Below are 25,340 nucleotides of genomic sequence, written 5' to 3' on the forward strand. Positions count from 1 at the left end.
ATGCAGAAGCAGGGACAGGCTGCATGTCCTGTTCCCAGACTCCTATCCTCCTCCCCCATCAGGTTAGGCAGACCAGGTTGGGAAAACCAGGATCCCCACTAATCACTCTAAAAACACTAGAAAATATGAAATTCTTGCTATTGTTCTATTTCCATGTTTGTTTGGACTCTGGATTAAGAATCTCAGTTATAATCTCTTTTATGTGAATCAATCATGAGAAGGGATCCTGGTTTTCTGTGTTTAAAAATCCCAAATTCTCTTATTAAAAATTCCAAAATCCACTTTTTTCCATGATTAAAAATAAATGCCACTATACACACACACACACACACACACATTAAGAGTAGCAATCATGCACACACACAGAGACACCTATATTTTAATGTAGCAGATTCAGTAGCAATAATTAGATTGATCGAATGCTGATCCCAACTTAAGACAGACATAGTTGTTTGGGTAAATCTGATATTTTTTATTGCACCAACTAAAATATTTGGAAAAATTCTTCTTTGCAAACTTTTGGGTATAAACACCCTCCTCCCTTTTGCACCTGAAAGCTTGCAAAGAATTTTTCCAACTATTTTAGTTGGTCTAATAAAAGACATCAGTTTTATTCAAAAAACCTTGTCTACCTATGTCCTTAGACCAACACAGCTACAACCAGTATCCCTGATTCCGACTTGAAATGCTTTTATTTGCTCAGTTACCATTTCTTCCTCATGTTTATTACTTGCTAATTCCAGCCTCACCACTGAGTTTCATCATCTATCTCCTCCTTTTTTCTAGCTATCATTTTACTGAATTTTTTATCCCTGGAAATCCCTTCTCACAACTCCTTAGTGAATGGTCCAGGTAAAAGGAATGCATGTAGCACTTTGATTGGGTGTGGTGAGGCTGAAGTTTCTGCTTTGGTCCTCTAGGGTTTGATTCCACACTGGCTAGTCCCAGAAAACCTCTTTGTACTGCACAGAAAGGCCTTATGCTACAGTAAAAAATTCCACTGTGGCACATGAATTAAGTCATAAACTTCAGTTATTAATCTGGATGGAGCCTTAGTTGATCTTTTAACTCTCTTGGGCCAAGATAGTAACCATCAGCACAGGGAAGGACTATCATCCTGATAAGAAACAGTTTCAGGAGGGCTAAGTAACTAGGCTTAAGTCATACAAGAAACTTGTAGCACAGGTCCATCCTCCTATGAACTTATTGTGAACAATGCAGTCTGGATTCCTGCTACAGGTAGGCTTACAGTAATGTGAAATCTTTAGGCCTTCACACAATTTTGGTTACAATAGATATACTGTATACTGATCATGGTCTTAGAGTAGATTTGCATTTGTTTTTGTTTGTTTGTTTCAGCTAAAAAGCATTGACAGAAGTGCTCTTGTACACATAACAAAATGTGCCCTTTTTTGTGTTTCGGAAACATTACTGTTTGCACACACTGGTGTTCCTGATGTTTTAAAAGTTTTTTCTGGCTTTTCAAAGTAAAACTCATCTAGAAGTAGTTTACTTTGGGTTGCCACAAATTAAAACGTTGCATCCATGGATATATTAGGTATAAACAGAAATTCACTCAAAGACATGTAATGAGCCCCTTTGTCCACCAGACGGCACAACAACTTTTGTGTAGTTCTTCCCTTTGTCCACCAGATGTCCCTTCAATTAGCAAACTGGAGATAAAGAGGATGCCTGAAACTTGCTGGTATTTTTGTGTAATATTTATTTTTAGACACCAGCCTGACATGAATCAATTTTCTGTTCACCTACCTGCACAGACACCTATGCCTCATCCCTGCCTCCCCACCCCAAATGTGTAATCATACCTACATGTCCAGAGCTTTTTGCTCATATTAACTCTAGAGCAATGCAGCAGGATTCTCACACAATACAATTGCATGTTCAGGACTTATCTACTTGTTTAGTTCCTACTGGCTAACCCAGGAAGGGTGAGAAATGGAGCAGTTGTAGTTAAATTAATGAATTCTGTACATAACTGCTTCAAAACCAGCCAAACTAATGATTACAAATGTGTTTCAATTAGAAATCAGAAGACATTTAAATCACCAAGCTGTTCTGCAGCTTTTGACCAGAATTACTGGTTCCACCAGTTTGTCCCACTTGTGGTGAATTTGTAAAACAATATTCCTTTAGATGGCTTGAGCCACAGGACATGAGGTTCCAGCCTGGAGTTTTTCACAGATGCAGGACTGATCCAACAGACTTAATAAAGCAGCAGTCACCTTCTTATTGAATTGAATGGAATGAGAACTTTCCTGAGCCTTCACCCCAAACTCTGACCTTGAAATTCAAAGAGGATTTCTTAATCTTGGACTTTTTTGCATGCATCTTGGTGCATCTTCTGCTGGGGAAAAGCCAGGACATATCCCATGGCATGTCTGGCCCTGCTGAAACCAGGACAGACCAGAGGTAACCAGCCCTTAAATAAAGCTTCTGCGTTCTTTCACACTTTTCCTGCCTTCCCTGCCACTTCTAGCTCTACTCGTTGTCTTCCAAATTGCCACCTATTTACTTTTTCACAGATTCTTTTCTATCATCTCAGAACAGCAGCAGTCTTGAAGAAGGTTGTTTGTGTCTGAAAGCTTGCAAATAACTTTTTTCCAACTATTTATTTGTTCTAATAAAAAATATCACATCTGCCAAAGAACCTTGCCTACTTATGTCTTTGCCACAAGCTTCCTGGTGCTCCTGAATTGCTGAGCACTTTTGCACTGAGTCTGTTATGATAAAAGTTATAATCTAGAGTTGTTACCTGTGTGTGCAGATGTGCAACCTGCATGGGCAGCAGGGCTAGGGGGGGCAGGGGGCTGTGGGTCGGGAGTGAGGGGCACCAGCAGGGCTGGGGGGACAGGGACTGTGGGTTGGGAATGAGGGGCATTGGCAGGGCTTGGGGGGGCAGGGGGCTACAGGTCAAGACTGAGGGGCACCAGCAGAACTGGGGGGTTGGGTGCAGTGGGTTAGGAGTGTGGTATGAAAAAAGCAAAGGCCTTAAACTTTGATCAAAAAAAAGGTTGTAAAGATGAAACAAAAGGCATTGTGTAAAAGTGTGGGCTAGGAAAAGAGGAAGAATGTCTGGCCTTGTGCTAATCAGCCGTTACTGAGACAGCAAGAAAAGAGTGTTTTGTAATAAAGAAATGAAAATAATGTTTTTGTAACTGTTACTGCAGCTAGGTTTCTAAAAATGTCACTATATGTTCACGTGGATTGTAGGTGGCTGTTAAAAAGGTATATAAGCCTTTTGCTTTAACGTTTAGGGAGGGAGCCTCCTCCAAGTGCATGGTGAATCCATGTCACTTTGGGGCCCCTCCTACAGCTGTAGCTCTATCCAAATAAAGCTTCTGCTGACCTGACCCAAAAGTTTGCTGCGTGTGTTTTCCATGACAATTCCTGGTGCCATTGGACTCGGATCCACAACACGGATTGAGGAAGGAGGACCGCAGACTGCTTCCCCCGAACCCCGTGGCACCAAATTTAAGAGGTAAGAGACCTAATTTATAATCTCTAATGGGGTTTCGAAGGAAGGCTGCCTGTAGGCTCCTGACTTGACCGTGGTGACTGGATCTGAACCTTATTGAATACAGGTCAGTTTAGAACCTTACTGCCGGCTAGAATTTTCTGTCTCGTAAAGGATCCAATATTGTGTCTGGTAATGTACGTTCTATTCAGGGAGAAACTGTTTAAAGCGCCTTCATCCAACAGCACATTGGGCTTGTAGTTAATTAACTAAGGTGGTGTGGGGGAGGAGGTCTGGCTGACTGAATGTGTGTGTGTGTGTTTTTAGAAAAATGAGCCACTGACCAGGTCTAGGACTAAGGCTGGGTCTAGCCGCCCCAATTCTGCCAGATAAGGTAGTGTCAAAAGCAAAGGGGCCCAGCTGAAACCTCGTGACCCAGTGGACAAGGCGTCTGAGTGATTTTGTCTTTTCCAAACCCCTTGTCCCAGTAGCTTCTGCCAAGAGCAAAAGTGAAAGGATCCCTCTTGTGTTTCCCTCCCTGCTTCCATTGTATGAGCCGGTGTCGGGTCAGAAGACTTTTGTCTGGGCAGTAAAAAAACCGCAGGGCAAGGCACTGAGTGGCCCGGACGTCCTAAATAAGCCTTTCCTGTGTTCTTCTTGTGTGATTCACAATGGGGACAGGTCAGTCAAAACCAGTTCCAGTCCCCCCTAAGGGGACTCCAGTGTACTTTATGTACACACACTATTCTCCCGAGACTTGCAAGTATCTGGATAAGTGGAACCGGTATATTAGGGATGATCCCGTGAAGCAATTTCCACAGGAAGGAACATTTGATCAAGATAAAGTAGTGCACTTACAGGGGGCTTAGAGCCCCGGGGATCTAAGATGTCAGAAAGTCAGTGGAATGTGTGTTTTTGTTTTTTTTTTAATTGGTATGAGGAAATGTCTAAAAGACACTCTGAATTTCAAAATCGAAGGTTGAAAGATTCTCTAGAAAAATTAAAACAACAATTAAAGGCTGTTAGGGAGAAATTGGCTGCTCCCCCAAATTATATGCTGGCCACCGCTCCGTTGTATCCAGCTTTGCCTGGGGCGCCCCCTCCACCGAAGCCAGCAGAAGACATTCTTAATTTCTGCTCCAATCCCGCTCTCATGAGAACCCCACCACAACAGCCAGCTCAACACCAAGCTGCAACAAAAATTTCCTAAACTAAGGGAAGACCCGAAAAAGTTTCAGGAAAAAGTTACAAACTGTAATAACTTGTTATAACCCCACTTGGGCTGACATAAATCAACTTTTACAAGCCCTGATACCTAAATTTCCTAAAGAAACCAAGATGAGCCTTTATACTTCTTGTTCATGGCCAAATGAAGACCCAAGAACTGGTCAGGACTTTATTGACAAAAGAAAAGCTTTGGTTCAGGCAATTACAATCTGCCCAAAGAGAGCAAACGGAACCAAGATAAATACTTGTAAGCTACTGAATTTCTTTTTCTACCTCATTCTCCTGAAACCCTAAATGCAGTTGGCATAGGTGGACAACCTATCCCACATCCCGTCTCTGAACCTGTATCTGCCTCTGTTGGCCCTTTGTCTAAGAATCATGCCTTTCTTCTTAGTCCCTGTGCTCCTGTCAACCTTCTTGGGAAGAATTTGCTGTGTAAACTGGGATGCGTGATTTATTGTAACCCAGAAGGTGTTTACCTTGAAGTACCAGAACATAGGGAAACCGAGCTTGTGGCTTTGCTAACTCAGGAGTACTCTGATCCCGACACTTCCTTCTTGCAAGAGGAACTGTTGGCACGGGTACCTCCACAACTGTGGTCCACCCATGCGAATGAAGTGGGGCACATGCTAAATGCTGAACCAGTGCATATTACTTTAAACCCTGCCAAGCCACTTCCTCGTGTCCCGCAGTACTCTATCTCAAAGGAGGCTAAGGAAGAAATTAAGCCTGTCATTTCTTCACTCCTTAAGCAAGAGATTATTGTCCCAATACGCTCCCCTTGCAACACACCTATCCTACCTGTTAAAAAACCTGGTAAAGATACGTATTGTTTTGTACAAGACCTCCGAGCTGTAAATGCTGCTGTTTTACCCGCTTTCCCCGTGATCCCTAACCCTGCTACTGTTCTTTCCTACATCCCTTCTGCCGCTGCTTATTTTACAGTAGTAGACCTTTGTTCTGCTTTTTTCTCTATCCCCGTTCATGAGGATAGCCAGTATCTGTTTGCATTTACTTATCAAGGACTCCAATATACCTGGACAAGACTCCCTCAGGGATATACAGAATCTCCCACTCTGTTTTCCCAGATCCTAAAGAAAGATTTAGATTTTATCAAGTTCAAAAGGGGGGGTCCACCCTTGTTCAGTATGTTAATGATCTGTTGTTAGCCTCACCCACTTTGAAAGCCTGCAAGCAAAATACTTTAATACTCCTTACAGCCTTAGCTCAGAAGAGCCACAAGGCCTCAAAATCTAAACTACAGCTTTGTAAGCCTAAAATACACTATTTGGGGCATGATATTTCAACTGGAGAACGCCACCTTTCCTCTGGTAGAATTGAAGCTATCCTTAGTATTCCTAAACCTATAACTAGAAAACAAATAAGGGGATTCTAAGGTGCAACAGCTTATTGTAGACAATGGATCCCGGGTTATGCTGCTTTTACAAATCCCTTGCAAGCATTTACCCGTAATACTACTCCAGAACCCCTACTTTGAACTCCTGAAGCTGAGCAAGCATTTGTGGCCCTTAAACAAGCCCTTACTGTTGCTCCCACTCTTGGACTCCCTAATTACAGGAAACCTTTTACTTTGTTTTGTCATGAATGGGAAGGAGTCACTTTAGAAATACTTACTCAGCTGCATGGTGAGAAGCATCACCCAATTGCATATTATAGTTCTGCCCTTGATCCCGTGGCGTCAGATTTTCCCCCTTGCCTTTGTTCAGTGGCCGCTGCTGCTTTATTGGTTAAAAAGGCCGATACTCTAGTTCTAGAACACTCTTTAACCGTTGCAGTTCCCCATGTTGTAATGGCTCTTCTTCTGAAGGGCAAGACTCAGCATATTTCCAATTCCTGTCTTACTAAATATGAGAAACTTTTACTGTCAGCTGAGAATGTAACCTTAAATTGCTGTTCAATTCTGAATCCAGCATCACTTCTGGCAATTGCCTCTGATGGTGAACCTCATGATTGCCTATCTGTCACAACTCAATTGTTAACCCCTCAAACTGACCTCAGGGACATTCCTATCCTGAACTCTAACCTTGTTCTGTTTGTAGATGGTTCCTGCCTTAGAAATGATGCAAGCAAGTTGGTTTCAAGATATGCAGTATGCACTCAGTATGCTGTTTTAGAAGCCTATTCCTTACCTCAAGCTCGCTCCACTTAAGTTGCTAAACTCATTGCTTTAACATGTGCCTGCATCCTTGCGAAAAAAATCAAATCACAACCATTTATACTGACTCTAAGTATGCTTTTAGTGTTGTTCATGATTTTGGACAAATTTGAAAACAAAAAGGATTCCTTACTTCATCAGGAGCCCAAATCAGTCATAGTTGTTATGTTAAAAAGCTCTTAAAAACTGTTCAATTGCCCTCTGCTATTGCCATTGTTAAATGTAAAGCTCATGAAAAACCTTTTGATAATGTCACATGAGGAAATGATCTGGCAGATCTTTCTGCCAGAAAGGCAGCCCTTTCTGGCCCTCAGGCTCCTAACTCTGTTTTTGTTTGTTTTTCAGCAAACCAGTCTCCTCTGGCTAGCCTCTCAAACCTAACCTTTCTTCAAGATCAGGCCACAAAAAGGAAAATGATAGCTGGCTGCCTGTAGGGTGTTCACTGCACCCTGACTCTCTCTGGCGCTCCCTGGACGGCCACCTGGTAGCACCTAAAGTACTTTTGCCATACCTTGCTCATCTGACTCATTCAGAAGCCCATACCAGCAAGAAGGCATAATTACTGTAGTACAAAAAAATTAGTTTACCCCAAATTTTCCTTCCATGGCACAACAGTACTGCAGCTCCTGTCCCATCTGTTTAGCTCACAACATTGGGCAACGGGTAAAAACAACACCCGCAGCCCATCCCCCTCCATGGAGACCATTTGTAAACTTGCAAATTGATTTCATGCAGCTACCAAAGTGCTGCTCTTATGAGTACATTCTTGTTATTATTGATATGTCCTCTAGATGGGTAGAAGCCTACTCAAGCATACATGCTGATTCCATCACTGTAGCAAAAAATTGCTCGACAGAGGCACCCATTTCACAGGACAGATAGTAAAAAACATCTGCCAAGCACTCAACATATAGTAACACCTACACTGCAGTTATCATCCACAGTCAAGTGGTGCTGTAGAACGTAAAAACTCAGATTTGAAAATGCTCATTTCAAAGATCTGCGCTGAAACAGGTCTCAAATGGCCTGATGCACTGCCCGTTGCTCTTATGCACGTTAGAAACACCGTCAACAGAAAACATGGTTTAACCCCTTATAAAATACTCATAACACAACCCATGAGAATGCCGACTACACCACCTGTAGCCCCACACCAAGCAGACCTACAATTAACTAATAAACCTGTGCTAAATTATTGCAAAGCATTAATGAAGTATGCTAAGTCTGTTCATTCCCAGGTCCAAGAAGCTTTACCTCAACCACCGAATGTTCCTTGTCACAACCTTAAGCCAGGAGATTGAATCTATGTAAAGGTTCATCAACAGAAAACCGCACTTCAACCCAGATGAAAAGGACCCTTTCAAGTGCTTCTGACCACTAACACTGCTGTTCATTGCCAAGGTCACCAGACGTAGACTCACACCTCGCACTGCAAGAAGGTATTACCACCATTGGACCCCGAAGCAGCTGTATGCCAACCAAGATTGAAACCTTTCCCTGAGGCCAAAGACAAAAACCCTCAGGACCTCACTCAAGCAAGTGAGGAGTATCAAGGCGCAAGTAATAGTGATCTCATTGATGAACCTAACACCCTGATCCAACTGACTCTATCAGTTGGAGAGCCAAGGTATCTTCTGCATCCTCGGAAGACATAAATGTTTCCATTTAGAAGATCCCCACCTCGACCCAGACCCAGAGCCGAAGATATCAGCCCTCTAGGCAACCTAAGCTCAGAAAACGAGAAGAAACTTTAGTTGCCCTCTTGGGTGTGGTTAGTAGTAGGATTTGTCCTACTAGTGTAAGTATTATTGGTTGTTAAAATATTTTGTCCTTTCTGTTTTTGAGACTGAATCATTGCTGTTAACATCAAGGTGAACAAAAAGACAACGAAAACCTGAAAAATTGCCTGCAGAGGCAAGCTAAACAATACCTGCCAACATGTTTTGTATAATAAGACTGTTCATATTACTCTTTAGCCTTGCCATTGCCAGTTTATTATAATGTTTATTTGCACTTCCTACAAAGGGTAGCTGTAGCCTTAAATGCTTCTGACTGCTGAATTTGTGGACTCACCCCCAGAACCCATGATAACGAATTTTTACAAAAGTTAATGAAAATAGAAGTGTGAGACTGTTAAGTCTCAAAGCGGGGAGTGTGGTATAAAAAAAGCAAAGGCCTTAAACTTTGATCAAAAAAAAAGGTTGTAAAGATAAAACAAAAAGCGTTGTGTAAAAGTGTGGGCTAGGAAAAGAGGAAGAATGTCTGGCCTTGTACTAATCAGCCGTTACTGAGACAGCAAGAAAAGAGTGTTTTGTAATAAAGAAATGAAAATAATGTTTTTGTAACTGTTACTGCAGCTAGGTTTCTAAAAATGTCACTATATGTTCACGTGAATTGTAGGTGGCTGTTAAAAAGGTATATAAGCCTTTTGCTTTAACGTTTAGGGAGGGAGCCCCCTCCAAGTGCATGGTGAAGCCATGTCACTTTGGGGCCCCTCCTACAGCTGTAGCGCTATCCAAATAAAGCTTCTGCTGACCTGACCCAAATGTTTGCTGCATGTGTTTTCCATGACAGGAGTGAGGCAGCAGCAGGGCTGGGGGGCTGTGGCTTAGGAGTGAGAGGCAGAGGCAGGGCTTGAGCATATCATACCCTCCCTCCCCACCCGCAAAATCATATACCCATTCCTCTTCTCCTTCCCCCTCCTCCCGCACCGGTGTCCTCTTTTTTTTGATGCTGGAAATATGGTAACCCTATTTCAGACTCTTGCATATGCTAATATGTGAGCAAGGTTCTCTTCTCAGTATCTCTTCAGACTTGTCCTGGGGACAGCTCAGACATGCCCAGAGCAACTTTTCACTCTGCATCCTTAGAAGGAATCCCTTTCTTAAGATCCCTCACTTCTAGAATATGGATAATAAAATTACATCCCATCATTGGCATGCACATGGATTCCCTGATTCATGTCTGCCTCTAACTTCAAAGATGTAATAGGCCAGGGACCTTTTCTATGATTTTTCTTTCCCTTTGATATTTTTACATTGCAGGTTGCATGGTAGTGTAAAAATAGTCAAACTAGTTGTACGAGCTAACCTGGGTACTGGAACCACTCGAGCTACAGCAGTATGGAGCTCAGGGAGGGCTCATTTATGTCAATGAAAGAGAAGATACATTTCAGGACCTGAACTACTTCATTTATAGAGAGAGGTAGTTAGTCATATTAGTCTGAAGCTTAGGTAGAAGGCGGTGCAGTGTGGTACTTTATAGACTAACTCATTCAGAGAGGCATGAACTTGTGTATGCTACCGCCTACTTCATCATATACTACAAATATGAATTGCATCTGATGAAGTGGGCTGTAGCCTATGAAAGCCCATGATTCTCTGACTTAGTCTGTAAGGTGACCCACTGCCCTGCTTGCTTCATTTGTAGTTAACCTGTGCATCTCTATACTTTACTGCAGTTAGCACTGTAGACATACATTGCTACCTGCATCACTGTTTAATCTGATATATGCTTTTTAACTAAGAAGAATGAAGCCTGTGTCCACTCCCTGCTAGAGCCATGGAACTGATTCTGTAACAGATATTTATAAGAGGCCTGCTCTGCTGAGACCCCTCAACTTGCACTGATTTCCACTGAACTTGAAACTGCTCCACAACTTATGGGATCAGGCCCAACAGACCATGAGCTGCATCCAGTTCCACTAAATATGCTCCAATATTACTTTTAGCAACATCACTCTTCAAGAAATGAGTGAATGTCTTATGCATTTTGGTAGCTGTACTACTTATTTGACTAGCAATTATGTTGATACCGAGGCAAGTCATTACGAGCAATGTAAAAAACAAAGTTAATGTGACCATCAATTATTTATTATAACATTGACATAAGCAGCACAGTTGTGTATGTAAGTAACAATATTTTTAAGTTACAAGAATTAGGTTTACAAATTACAGTAGAAATAATGGTAATATGAATAGATTCTATGAATCTATTAGAAATGAACCATTCAGTTGTATAGGTAGAAAAGGTACCATTTGAATTAAAGGCAGGCCCGGTAGCATGCCACTAGGGCTGTGCGGAACAGCACCATTCCTCTTCCCCTTCCATTTCGACATTTCAACGGAATAGTGTTTTGCTTTGGGTTTCGTTTCATTTCGAAAGCACTGTTCTGTTTTGTTTTGTCGAAACAGTGAAACTGTTTCGACATTTCGCCCGTAGGCTATAATGGGGAAACACGGAACTGCCTATAACTGTCATTTCTAGCCTGATTTGGATGAAAACTGCAGAGATGGTAGCCCATTCTGAGGACATGAAGACTGCCAAGATTAAAGGAGATAGGTGTACAGATTTTGGGGAAACTGCACCTCAAGTTGTAAAACTGTCACTTGCTGGCAGCAGCAGTCTCTTGTCCTCCAGCAGGCAGATCTAGGGGCCCGTACCCCTGAGAGGGCTACAGGGCTGCGCTGGAATCCTCCTGGGGCTGCAGGCCCCAATCTGCCTGCCAGATGACAGGAAGCTGCTCCTGACGTCTGGGGCCAGTGGCAGCACCAATCGTCTTGGCGCCAGTCTCAGGCAGCAGGAGCAGTCTCCTGTGATCTGGCAAGCAGGTTGGGGCCTACAGCAGTCTCCTATGATCCAGAGCAGTCCCAGGCAGCAGGAGAAGTCTCCTGTGATCTGGCAGGCCAATTGGGGGCCCCTTGCACCACCGGGAGGAACCAGCAGAACCCTGTAGCCTTCTCGGGGGTGCGGGGGACCCCTGATCTGCCTTCTGCATCACAGGAGACTACTCCTGCCACTGGGAAGGTGCTGGGCACAGCCCACATCCAGTGCCAGAAAGATCGGTGCTGCCACGCATCCCAAGTGGCAGGAGCAGCCTCCTGTGATCTGGCAAGCAGATCGGGGCGCTCCTGCACCCCAGGGAGGGCTGCAAGGCTCTGCCAACTCCTCTCAGGGGTGCATGGGGCCCCCAATTGGCCTGCCAGATCACAGGAGACTGCTCCTGCCACCTGGGACCAGCGCTGAGCAGAGCCTGCACCCAGCACCAGGAAAATTGGTGCTGCCACCCATCCCAGGTGGTAGGAGCAACCTCCTGTGATTCAGCAGGCAGATTGAGGACTCCCCCTCCCCCCCCGTCCCAGGAGGAGTCAGCAGAGCCCCACAGCCCCCCATTTTGCCTGCCAGATCACAGGAGGCTGCTGTTACCACTTGGGACAGGTGGCAGCACCTATCTTCTTGGCACTGGGTGTGGGCTGTGGCCAGCGCTGGTTCCCGAATTGGTGCCAGAATCTGCCAGTGACAGAATCCTCCTGGTGCAGGGGTGGCTCCTGGATCTGCCTGGGATGACAGGAGGCTGCTGCTGCTGGGTGGGACCAGTGCTAAAGCCAAGCCCAGCTTTGAAAGTCAAAACATTTTGAAACTTTCAAAACGTTTAAAAAATGCCCTTGTTTTGTTTTGAAGCTGTTTCAAAGGCTTTTGTTTCATTTCAATTTCGCTGTTTCGAGCTGGAAATGCATTGAAACAGCTTCAAAACAATACACTTGGTAAATTTCACACAGCCATACATGCCTCCTGTTGCTAAAGATTGCAGACATTTCCTATTATAAGACCTTCCTCTCAGTTACTCATAAGTGCTAAACTTTAACAGATCAGAGTAATATCTAATGTGTTGCATATCTTCCTCTGGCTGAAAGCTTTTGGAAGAATTCAGCTAAAATAGCTTGGCTGCTTCTGGGAAGAAAGGTAGGGGCAAACAAGCTGTGTTTCAATGTTCAAAAAAACAACCCACCATCCCTTTCCAGTCACCTTTTATTTGGAAGCTTTAGCACCCCAATGCTACAGAGCAGGGACCTGACACTTGATATAAATGTATTCATTGTCAAGCCCTTGAACACCTGTCTAAATATAGGCAAGTTATAAGTGTTTGAAAGCTGAGTTTCCATATGCACTCTAGTGTAGGTTGCAGCTATGTTGGTCTAAGGACATAGACAGACAAGGTTCTTTGGGTAAATCTGATATCTTTTGGCACTTTACAGCTAAAATCTCCAAAGATGCTGTGCATACTGGGCATACTCAAGTCTCTTGTTGTACCCAGTGCTGAGTGCACATGCACCATCCAACAGAGAGTGACTGAGCAGTCACCATCACCATAAACCAATTTAGCCTGGCTTGCCAGGGACCACCTGTTTGCTAGGGCTGAGAACCAGCGTAGCATTACCATACGTCCGGGTTTTCCCAGACATGTCCTTTTTTGGGGCCCCTGTGCTGTGTCTGGGCAGGTTTTTTAAATGCAAGCCAAATGTCTGGGATTTCCTCCCCTAGTCTATTTTCAATATGACTGCTGCTAGGTAAAACTAAAGTTCCCAGAGTACCTAGTGCGGCACCTACATGATTGGAAGCTGAGTTTGTAATTTTGCTTTGCTCTGCTGGTGGGAGCAAGGGAAGGGCAATCAGAGGCAGCCGGGAGTGGAGCACAGAGGGTCAGGAGCAAGGGGCACCTGCAGGGCTGAGGGGGCAGGGGGCAGAGGCTGCAGGCAAGAATAAGCAGCACCGGCAGGGCCAGGGGTGTAGGAGGCTGCAACTCAGGAGTGAGAGGCACTGGTAGGGCTGGGAGGGTGTGGTAGGGGCTGCAGGTCAGCAGTGAGGGGCATTGGGGGCGGAGGGGCAGACTGTGGGTTGGGTGTGCAAAGCAAAGGCAGCACCAGGGGGCTGCAGGTCAGAAATGAGGGGCACCAGCAAGATGGGGGAGGCAGAGCAATGCTTTCTGGGAGTGAAGGGTACTGGCAGGGCTAGGTTCAGTGGGTCAGGAGTAAGGGGCAGCAGCAGGGCTGTGGGGTGGGAGGGCTGTGGCTTGTCAGTGAGGGGCAACAGAATGAGCAGTGGCAGGGCACTGGCATGTCACTGCCCCCGGACCATCATATTTCCCCTACTGCCCTCCACCCTCCCCCTCCCAGGTGTTCTCTATTTTGGACCTGGAAATATGGTAACCCTAAGGTCCAGGAGACTCATTTCACATGTGAGACAGAGCACCCTGAGAGGGGTTCAAGCAGTGATACAAACTGTTCTTTGTGGGTATAGGAGGGGTTGAGTAGCTAGGCCTGTTGAATAGACTATTAGCATTATATAACTGCCCTGCTATTTACAATTCAATTCTTACACAGTTTAGGAGGCTTAGAAACTGGAAGAACCTGTTATTTGGGTTTAAAAAAGGCTGGCTTTCTGGAGAGAGGGGCTGTTGCCTGCACACAATGAATAAGATACTGCTCATTATGAAACTGGGGAGTCCTGTGAGCAGGAGGAGGGGAGGGGGAGGTGATTTGCTCTGAAGGGTAAATGTAAGGAGTCCAGGGCAGGCTGCCTGCTGGCTGAAGAGTCTTTGCTGGAACGAGGGGAGATTCAGGCATGAAATTCCTTTCACAGTTTATCACTCAGAGTATCAAGACAACCTGACCATTTTTTTTTATTCTGGCGTTTAAAATAATCCTCCTTCTGGGCTGCTTTGCTGATGAGTCTCTGGTCAAACACCTGAGCTGATTGCTCTGAAGATAAAGCACAGGGCACGACCATGTGTAGGGTTACCATATTTCCTGTTCCAAAAAAGAGGACACTTGTCTGGGGAGGAGGAGAGAGGGGCTGAGTGTGTGGGTGTGGGGGGGGGGGGGGGCTGTATTTCTAATTGTTACAGTAAATAACAAGTGTTATTCCCTCAGAAATTAAGTGAGAAACAAAAATAAATGTAAAGTGGTTTTAAAATGTACCTTTTTACATGCTGTCAGTTCTCTCCTGTGCTTCTTTGGTCATGCCCATACGTACTTCTCTAGAGCTTATCTTTCTCAGCAATTGTTGATTGCTCATCAAGTAGCCATGGAAGTCGTCTTGTACAAGCAGTATCCCTTTCAGTGACTCAGCAGTCAAGTTGTTCCTTTCCTTTGTCCACTGGCTTTGCATTAGTGAAAAAAACTTGTTCTATATTTGCATTGTGGGAGGGAACAGAAAAGAGGAACTGGGCAGACCTTAACAGTTCTGAGCAACATTCAGTGTTTTTGGCCTTCTCAAAATATTTGACCCATTTTTGGTGTGCTAGCAGATTGTTGAACTCTTCATCACTATTGCAACCTTCCACAAATTTCTTGAGATTGATGAACTGATCAAAGCTCTTACCATCATCAGTTTGCACCCCCTTCTTTGTCAGGTATTTGATGTAAGGTTCCACATCATTTCAATTTGCTGTCTCACTTAGGGCAACCCACATGAAACAGGAGAAGTCTTCCAAGGGTGCCATCCACATCTCCAAATATTCTATGCCATACAGACATTCAACTTTTGCACAGAATATATTATGCTCTTCATCAAGTCCATCCTTATGGTTTTGTGTCAGGCCAGTAGCTCCTTAATTTGCAGTGACATGAAGTTGTGGGTCTTGTGTTCATGAAGGATAGTGCATACTGAGTTCAAGATTTTCAACACTTCCACAGTGGAGATGTTTTCCATTTCTATTTCTTGAAAGTATGAATGGAATGCACTCATGAGTGAGTGCATATGCCAGAGGTAAATCTCGCTGAACTCATGTTCAAAAAAATTATTAATCATATTAGGTGGTTTGCTCTTTGACAGGAAGAATGATTTCAAGGCTGGAAACATCTGAAGAAGCCTTGTGATACCTGGAAATAAGGACAGCCATCGTGTTTTGCTGTGAGAAAGCAGCTTTCTGTATTCAACTTCAACAAACTCACAGTATTGCTTAAGAAGCTCAGGTCACACAGTGTAGATATGAAAGCAGTTGTAAATTCTAATATTATAAAAGCCTTAGTCTGTCTGTCTGTCCATAACACTTTATTCCCACTCTGATTGATTGTCTCAGCAGCCAATCAGAATGCTCTGCACAGACAGAGACACATAGCAGAGTGCCACCATGACAGCAGGGACTGAGGGGCTGGAGCGGGGGGAGGGCCCTGCTTCTTGGAGGCAAAGGGGGATGGCAGAGACCAGAACACCACTATGACAGAGGGGATGGAGGCACTGCTGGCCTCACCCCCCCCCCCACCCCCGGCCCTGCTCCTTGGAGCCAGAGACTGGAGATGGACCCTGACCCGAGTCGGCAGGGGAAGGGGTCGGGGGGGCGTCCAGGCCTCTGTCCCTGCCCACCACCTCCCCCCACCATCATGCTTGACAGGCAATTTGATAGTTTTGAAATTAATGCTCTTAATATCAACATCAAGTGTGCCTGCCCTGTGATGGACACAGTTGTTCAAAATGTGTGCTGGGCAGCGCATACCAGTTGAAGTCCCCTTCTGCAACAGCTTCTTTAAATTTGCATACACAGCTTCTGTATCACACTGGAATCCTCTGAACATTGTATTGCCGTTGTCACTGGCAAAAGTGACACACTTGTCAAATAACCCTTTCTCTCCCAGAGTTTCCTTGATATATTCTACAATTGTACCCGCAGTCCCATTAGGTGTGTTCTGAACCTGGATAAGCTTTGACTGCAGCCAACCATTCTTCCAACCAAAATACTGAATTATTACTGGAACTATTTCCATGGCACAATGATTGCTTCCATCTGTAGCAACTCCACAGTACTGTATGTCATGATCTTCAAGTGCTTTCAGAGAAGCATCACCAAAATGTGGTGTAAGCACAGAGTTAACAATCACTTCTGTCTTGGTTTGAGCACTTGCAAATTGTCAGGCTATCTCAGAATCAGGGAATGTCTTTTTCAGTAAGCCAGATGTGCAATCCATTGACTTGAAACTTTTATGATGCTTAACTGTGTGAAATGCTAGAACACCTTCTCCTGCAGTAATAGCATCCTCCAATTTGCTGCATGATTTAACAAAAAAAATTGTTAACTTTGCTGATGAGCTGTCTCCTCAAATGGCCTTCTTGTGTTTCTCAGAATCTACATAAGCTTGCAAATCAAAAGCACCTTTATTTGCAACAGAGACATATGTACCAGTTCTGCACATCAAGCAATCAGCTTCTGATTCGATATGATCACTATGGAAACATGGAAAGTTTTTCTTTAGTTCTTCAGTGAATTTACATTTTCGTTTTGGCATTGAGTTCAGTAGTATGTAACTACCTTCAACTTCAAACTGTTTAAAACTAATCAAATTAAACAAATCAAGCCCAAGAAGAATTTTTAAATTTTAGCCTGCCACTCACCCAACTAACTGTCAGTGCATTGAGTAAATGCTGAAGTTGCACTCAGATGACAGACTGTGCTCCTACTTTATGCAATGTCTACCACTATAGTAAGCACCAGGTTTTTTCTTTCTGTTTAAAAACTGCAAATTGATTAAAAAAAAAAATCACTAATTAAAAAAACTCTGAACCCACATTTTCCTGTGTTTAAACTGAAATGCCACTATATATACCTTGTTGTTGATTTAACACAATGTTTTATTGATTTATTTACAATTTAAAGCAGTTTGGAAGCCTACAAGTGTCTCAATCATTTTAATAAAATAAATTCTAAATACCTATATTTTTAAACTATTTGTAACAGAAAATCATAGCCCCCCCCCCCCTTTGCTCAACAGGATGTGGGTCTCGCTGCAGATGTGCCCTTGCCCCCCTCCCCTGCAGCTGTGCCCTTGCCCACCTCTCCCGCCCTCCCCCATGCCCCTCAGTCCCAATCCAAATTTTAATCTCCCCTCTGGGCTGTGCTGTTGCTACTGACACGCCTCTGCCCCCCCCCAGACCCTACCAGGTCCCATCAATTAGTCCGAATATAAATGCCCCTCTCCCCTCTGGGCTCTGCTGGTGCCCTTTCCCCTAGCTGCCCCATCCCATCCCATCTGGAATGAGCACAACAGCTGCAGCACCAGCTCTGGCTTCTGTGGGTGTTGGTGGAGCAAGTCCAACCACTGTGTGGCCTAGAGGGTGAGGGAAGGGAGGCCTTTGTAGCCTCCACTCTGGCCAGCCTCTCCTAGCCGGCCAGGCTGTGCAACTCCCCACCACCCTCACCCTCCAGGCCTCATGCCCTGGACAATCCCAAACCTCCACTTTCCAGCTTACCTATATCCAGGTGCTCAGCTGGGGCAGCTCCCATACCCTGCCCGGCTGTTTGCATCTGCATCCAGCCATCAGCATCTGTGCGCGCACACAGACAAACAAGGTGACCCCTGCCCCCTGCCCCCCATTCGCTGAAGTGGTACTGCCTTTTCCGCAATTTTCCACAGTAAACTGAAAACTTGGATCTTGATAACGAACTCAGCTCCTGATCACATATGCATCATGCTAGGTATTCTGGGAACTACAGTTCTACCTAGCAGTGGCCATGTTGAAAATGGACTCGGGGAGGAAATCCCGAACATTTGCTTGCCTTTAAGAAACCCACCTGGATGCAGCACAGGGGGCCAAAAAAGAGGACATATCTGGGAAAACCAAGATGTATGCTAACCCTGACCATGTGTGATGGGCAATGCATTGTTCTAGAGGTGTTCCCTCTCATTCTCCAAGCAACAAGGATGCCCATGCAGCCTTTAAGTTTCACAAGCAAATTGATACAAACTGTTCCATCCCCCACCTTGAATTTGCCTTGATCAAAACCGGCTTCACCCCTCCGCCTGTGCTGCCAAAGGGCTGAGGCAGCTGGCCAAAGGAGCCTGTTGAAGGCACAATATGATCAGTTAGCAGCAAATTAACAGCAGCTGGCAGAGGGACCAGCAGGGGGAGGGAAAAACTGGTAGAATCAGTAATTCAGGTAAATAATTGCAGGTCAGCTTGGGGAGAAGAAGGAATCCCTGCAAAAAATAATTAATTTTATATGATGCCTCTGTCTTTGGACCTGGGGAGGTTTTTGGACCTAGCCTGTTTGGACCTAGGGAGGCCTGCGAGCAGGAGGGGACCATTTGCTCTGAAGGGCAAATGAAGGCACTGCAGGGTACACTCTTTAGGTGCCCAAGCAGTTATTAATTCTTTGATGGAAACAGGGGCGGATTATGGGGTGACGGCACCACTGTCTGTAAGCACACCCTTTGTGCAGCAAGGCACAGGTGGGACTGGGCACCCATGCCAGGGCCATTTCAAGGAGGTGCTGTGGATGACTGGGAAGGCAACTGCAGGTTGGCAGTGGAGGGTTGTTTTGGCAGTGAATGGATTACTAGTTTGCTGGCACCCCCCGCTGTAATCGAGTACCAAAGAAATCAGTGGGATGGATTGTTATATGGCTCCCACTGCTAGAATTTACTGGGAATTGCACACCGGGCTTAATTCGTTACATGCAAACAGTGACACAATGTTTTAAAATAAAATATTTTAAATGTAATAAACCTATTTAATGTAATGAGGATTAAACCCTGTTATGTGTACAAGCACCCCTGGCACAGCATACCAGCAGCATTAACTTTCTCTTTATTACTTTTAATTCTAAGTTGTGAGGATTCTAATCAATTCATCTGCAACCAGAACTGCTTTAATTTCCATTCTACTACATCCAGTGGTAAATAGCAATATGCAATTCATTTATATAATGCCAAATACACGTCTCACTGCTCTACTAATTATCAGCAGGAGCTTACCTGGTCTCAATTTTTCTATAGAATACTTTTAGAGAACGGTGTGCTTTTTAGGCTTCCTGAACTAAAATGTTTAGTGGGGTGGGAAAAAGTGAACACTTGCTAATGACATAAGGCAAACTTCAGAAGGCCCACATCCTTATCTTCACATATCCAAAACACTATGGTATGGAAAGTAAGCCATAAGTCTTCAGAAACTGAAGCTTCTAGTAAGACATGCAGCCATTCCTGTTCTAATCCCAATTGGAAATGGTGTTTTTGCTTGTCCAATATCCTGGTAGGAAGTAGAAGAATAGGCAGTTTTCCTTTAAATTACCTTCCCAATACTCAGAAAGACTATATTTTTATTTGTCTAAATTTATTTGACAAGCCCTTGTGAGTCCTTTTATGGTTTCTTTACCATTCGCTTTAATAGCATACATTTTGGCAACAAATAAACAGAAGTGATTGCATGCATCATTTTAGACAGAGGATTTTTTTAACATAGCTGAAAAAAATAATGAACAAACATTGTAAATAACTTGTCAATGGATTTTGATCTTCAGGGCCGGATTAAAAGTTATCTGATAGATGATGCTTCTTTTTATTCAGTCTGAAGTCCCTGTTAGATATAAAACAAATACAAGAAAAAGGGTTTATGAATATTAGTCTCTCAAATGAATATGCTCCCAATGGATATCTCAAAGAAATGGTACATTCTTCTCAAGACAACTACAAAGCAACATACTGGTTGATATCAACTAGCATTGAAATAGAAATCAAACTATACTCTATGAAAAGTAACGTTATGCTTACCTTTATAAGCAAGCAGCTTAGCCATTTTAATATTAAATACAAATATTTGTCTCTGAAATAAAGTTTGTGGTTTGATTCCCAGCCTTGGAAAGTAATGTATAATTATATCAGAGGCTTTAACACTTCTCTCTACCATTTGCAACTAGCTGGCCCACCTGAACCCATGAATTCCCGAAGTGACATAATGTAGGTGTTATTTTTCAGAGTACGCTACATGTCTGCTGTGAGAATTCCCATTATACTATGAGCTATCCTACCTGGGAAGAACATCAATTTTAATAAAGCATCTTCAGTGTTAAACAAGAGAAAACAAGAATGGTGTGAAATAAAAAAGGCCTCTCCTCATCAAGAGATTTTTTTTTTTTTCTAAGCTGGAGATTGGATGGTTTTGAGCAAGTAACACAAGTGAAAACCAGAACTCCAGACTAGTGGCAACTCATGATGAGACACTGCAACCATATTGGCTGAGGAGATTTTCTGGGGACTGATAAATCCCCTGGCTGGGGATTAATTGGAACTACTGGCCATGTCTACACAAGATGCTGGCTACGCAGTAATCAGAGTTACTACACAGTTGTGTTGTTGAATAGCTTTTAGGTGACACAGACTGGGCAGGAGCTCGTTACTTCTGTGCAGTAGCATTACTTCATGCTCCCTGCCACATGATGTTACTGTGCAGCAGTAATGAGCTAGTGGACAGTCAGCATCTCATGTAGATGTGGCCACTGAGACTCAGAAGCAGTCATAAATCAATAGGAAAGCCACCAAAGAAAGTGAGAGAAGTACTTTTTGTTTGACCTCAAAAGGAGCCAAGAGATTGCTTCTTGGGAAGTGTACTGGATGGAAAGTGACTTCTAGTGAACAACAAGCCACAGATTCCTTTTCTTTGGATCTTACTCTATTCAGAGAAACAAATCTCAGACTCTTTGTAAGTAAACATCCCCAAATACCTGTATCTATCATCGGGTTTTTCTTCCAATATAAAAGCTACCCAGAAGACCTTACCTATAAATTCTTGCCACTTGTGGGGCAAGAGAAAAAAGCTGTGAACTGATATTTCTTGTTCAATGAAGATTATACAAATTATGGCAGTTCTAGTCTATACAATTTTCATGGTTTAAAAAAATAGTACACGGGTGGCTTAATAGACTGAGAGCCATCTTGAAGGATCTCCTGACCACCATGAGAACCATGTGAAGGTTGAAAATAGTTTGAGGTGAAATGATAAGCACTGCAATGTCACTATACCAGAGACTGATGAAAGGCTATAGTTTAATATTAGCTTAAGTTTAATTATTAAGAAACTACTAGGAAACAGCCACAATTGTGTCTAAAATATCCATATGCATGCTGTAGCATCAATTATATTGATGATAAGTGGGGATTTTGGGTTTTCTGTTTCCCACAGAAAACAGAGAAAACCATGGATTTCCAATTTTTATTAGAGAAAATGCAGATTTTTCCTTTTAGAAGAGAAACCCATGGATTTCCCCCTTTTGCAAAAAGCTGTGCAGGTTGGCTGAGTTCCACCCTACAAGAGCTGTTTGCAAAAGGTGCGGGGAAACCCTCAACCCTGCCCAAAGAGGAAGGGAGAGGGGAAAGGGCAGGGCCTGACACTCTCACTTACTGGAGGCTGCTTCAGGCTCACTCTTCTTGCTGGAGCTAAGTGGGGCTTGGGGGTTCTGGGGCAGGCCTGGAGGGGGGAAGCTGGCTAGGGGATGAGGGAGCAGGGAAGTTTGCAGCCGGTTGGGCACTCTGGATGTGGGGGGAGGGGTTTGCAACTTCCCTGGCTCCCTCAGCCCCCAGCCAGCTTGGGCACTCTGTGGCTGGGAATGGGGTTTGCAGCTGGCCAGGCACTCCAGCTGGGAGTGGGGAAACTGCACACACCCCCTGGCTGGACTGCCGAGCCAGCTGCAAACCCTGGGTCACAAACGCTGCGCTCCCCGCCCTGCTGCCCTCCTCCAGGCCCTCCAGAGTGTAATGTGTGTGACTGGCACAGCAAGGCACAGCGGGGTCACACACAAAAGCTGTCTGCTGCTGCAAGCTCCATGCTGCCCTGGCCACATTTCCTCTATGTGCACAGGATCAATGCACACCTGCCCTGCCCCCACCCCCCACACAGATCTGGGGGATGTGGGTCCTGCCTCCCGGAAGTACACGCTGCCACTGGGAGCCAGCCCCACCTGAGCCTGCAGCCTGCAGCAGGGGGGGAGCCGGCTCATGCTCCTGCTGTAGCAGCCACTGCCTTCCATTGGAGGCAGGGGGCTGCAGACCTAGGTCCCTGGCCCCATAGCCCTGGCAGCTGGGGGCCCCCTCCAGCAGGACTGGGGGGCTGTGGGGGGGGGGAGTGAGGGACACCAGCAGGGCTGTGGGGGGCAATTAATTTTAACCACGGACTTTGGGATTTTTAGCAGATATTTTGCAACATTTTATCAGAGAATGTGATTTTTTTATCATGGAAAACCAGGATCCCTGATGATAAGTAATGAAATACATACATATTGTGTAGTTTATCCAAATATTCCTATACTGCAACTGTATGATTATCCTATTTTCTCTTAACTTAACAGTCTGAAAACTGGAAGGTATTGCCATTAAGTGAGGAAAGAATACTCGGAGAGTGAGGCAAGTGAAAAAGGAATAAAACATACACTTTCTTAGAAACTTCAGTTTCATAAAGGACATTAATGCTGGTCACTAGACACGGTTTTATACACAAGGACTTCATCAGAAGAAAAAAAATGGAGAACAGAGGAAGACATGTACCTCATCCCCTTCATATCATGCCACACCAGCGAAATCATAATTATAAAGTTGTGCTTTTGTGCCGGGGCAACCAGACAGACAAATGTATATTCCATTGGATGGATAAAATCAACAACAGGTCAGTCAGCAGATGTGTCTTCTGCCTCCTTTATCAGTGGCCTATGAATTAGGGAAGATCAAAGAACTCAAAAACATCAAGAAGGAAGTACAGAAAGATCTAAACTGGAATCAGGAGATACCACAAAAGAAAGAGAAAGAAAGTTTAGCACAAAGGCAAGTTTGCTTTGTGGGAAAGATATTTAAGAGGGGATATGATAGCACTTTTCAAACATCTGAAAGGCTGTCCTACAGAAGAGAGAGAATGCCTTTTATTTCCATTGCTGCATAAAACAGAATGTTATGAATGTCTTCAAATTGCAGCAAAGTAGTTTTAAATTGGATATCAGGAAAAGAGTTCTTTGCTATCAGACCAAAAGGGCAGTGGAGGAGACTGCCTAGGGAAGTTGTAGAATCACCATCATTGGAGGTTTTCAAGGCTGGATTAGAATTGGCAGGGGTGATCTAGGAGTAGTTATTCTGGGAGTGCTTTACAAAGAGCAATAGTTGAAAGCCCAGAAGCCCCCCACCCCTCATGCCTACTCCCAACGCATTTCTGGGAGATCATGAAAAGAGTTCTTTCAGCCTAAAGCAGAACTATGCTCAGCAACAGGAGAATGAACCATCTTGGTTATGAAATAAAAGTTAAAGCTGCTAAAATAAGTTCATGGAGGGGATACAGAAAGGGGAGTTCTGGCTGACCAGTTAGAAATTGTGATGTGTGGAGTTTTGCTTGCTGTTCTCAAGTTGCAGTCATGTGGTGATAAGCATGGGTATAAAAAGTACACAGCATTCAGGCAAAAATTCAGAATCTGTAATGAGCCAGGTTAGAGCAGCCCCAGACTGGCAGGCTGACCTCCTGGGCCCCCTGCCAGCTGGGACGGCTCCTACCACACTCAACATGATGCAGTCTTGGGCTCATGTTAAAGCAGCATGCCTGGGGGCAAGAAATTCTGGCATGATATGCACCAGAGTTTATTTTTCTGCATTAATTGCATGTGTAGACACACCCAGCAACATAAAGAATATAGTTAAGAGAAGATGTATAACCAGTGATACATCACAGGAAAAGTCCAAAATGCCTTAAGAAAAATGATATAAGAAGAGCAACAAAATACGATACCAAATGGTTTTACTAGGGGATAGGAGAACCAATACATTGAGTCCATTCCCTGGTAATTGTATAGAACAAAGGAGGGGACTGTAGCTGCTTAGCTACCCAAAGGATTTGATCCAAAGGAGTTGAACAAAAATCATAAAAATAGAATGTTTTCACTTGCACAAAGTCCAAATTCTTCAGCAGCAGTGGGATATTGGCAAATTCCATTGAAAGCTTCAAGATCTGCATTTTCAAGATCTCCTATTTAGGAGATGTTGCTTGCTAAGTATGCCATTTAAAATATACTCAACTCTAGTACTTCATGGCACAATAAACCAGAGGCTAAAGCACCGATTCTCAATCAGGGAATGGTGAGATCCTTTTAAGGGTGTCCTGTGTTGTCGCATGATATTAGCACTGTTAGGGCCTTGTTACTAATTATGCTGTGAGCCACACAAGTATTGATCAGTGTTAGTTCTAGCTTGAGTTTGGAGCGGACTCACACTGAGGTCAGCAGGATCCTGTAGGACTGAAAGGTAAGAATCTGCACTCCCCTACTCATGGGGCTTACCCCCATGCCCCTCAGGGTGCCTTCATGCTTCCTGCCTCCTCCCACCCCAGGGCATTACTTACTGTCACAGGGGAAATGGGCAACTGATGCCACCTTAGTCAGGGGGGGCACATGCCCCCCCCCCACCCCGTGACCAGTTAGCAATCCCACTCACCAGGGTAATCCCCCTTTCCACAACTGATCTCACTGACTGGGGAGGGGGGTTCCCCCATGGCCAATTGCGAGGTAGCTAATCACTGCAGCCGATCACTGCAGTCACTTCCAGAAGTGGCTAAGGCCACTCCCAGGAGTGGCTGAGGCCACTTCTGGGAGCACAACGGCACTCACTCCCCAGCCGGCACTTGCAGGAGTGGCACTGGCACTTCTGCTTGCCCTCCCCCCTCCCCCCCCCCGCTCATTGACTAAGCGGCAAGTGCAGCCAGTCAGGGGGTGCACTGGCACTCTCAGGGGGCGCACATGTACCTCCTACATGTCACCACTGAAAGGGGAGCAGGCTGGGAAGGATTAAACTGCCTGCCCAGCCACTGTTTCTGCTGCTGCTCTCTGGCACAGAAGATACTTTTTCATTTGTTTTGAGAAGAATACTATCTAAATAAGACAAGTTGAGTTGT

The 25,340-nt window shown here is 44.5% G+C and overlaps 2 protein-coding genes and 1 long non-coding RNA gene across 6 annotated transcripts in view; 1 reads left to right on the top strand and 2 right to left on the bottom strand.

The window, feature by feature from the left end:
- LOC109283397 (complement factor H) overlaps positions 1-14,804 on the bottom strand; it is a 55,066-nt gene extending 40,262 nt beyond the window's left edge. The window contains exon 1 of one of the 2 annotated variants that reach the window (XM_019488398.2): positions 14,636-14,804. The gene's annotated coding sequence lies outside the window, so the exon portion shown is untranslated. The remainder of the gene's footprint in view (positions 1-14,635) is intronic. The other variant, XM_019488400.2, reaches the window with a different exon arrangement.
- LOC109283398 (uncharacterized) lies at positions 2,167-9,418 on the top strand. 2 transcript variants are annotated; one of them, XR_009462459.1, is made up of 3 exons: positions 2,167-2,430; positions 3,335-3,499; positions 7,224-9,418. It is a non-coding gene; the product is annotated as an uncharacterized LOC109283398 (long non-coding RNA). The 2 variants fall into 2 exon arrangements; XR_002090560.2 differs by having other exon boundaries at positions 3,357-3,499.
- Positions 14,805-19,861: 5,057 nt separating the features above from the next.
- Positions 19,862-25,340, bottom strand: part of LOC106739258 (complement factor H-like) — a 45,402-nt gene continuing 39,923 nt past the window's right edge. For both annotated transcript variants that reach the window (XM_059728428.1, XM_059728429.1), the window contains one exon: positions 19,862-20,003. In XM_059728428.1, the coding sequence (XP_059584411.1) occupies positions 19,990-20,003 (14 nt within the window). In that variant the 3' untranslated portion in view covers positions 19,862-19,989. The remainder of the gene's footprint in view (positions 20,004-25,340) is intronic.

Source organism: Alligator mississippiensis, chromosome 5, assembly GCF_030867095.1.
Source record: "Alligator mississippiensis isolate rAllMis1 chromosome 5, rAllMis1, whole genome shotgun sequence".
NCBI lineage: Eukaryota > Metazoa > Chordata > Crocodylia > Alligatoridae > Alligator > Alligator mississippiensis.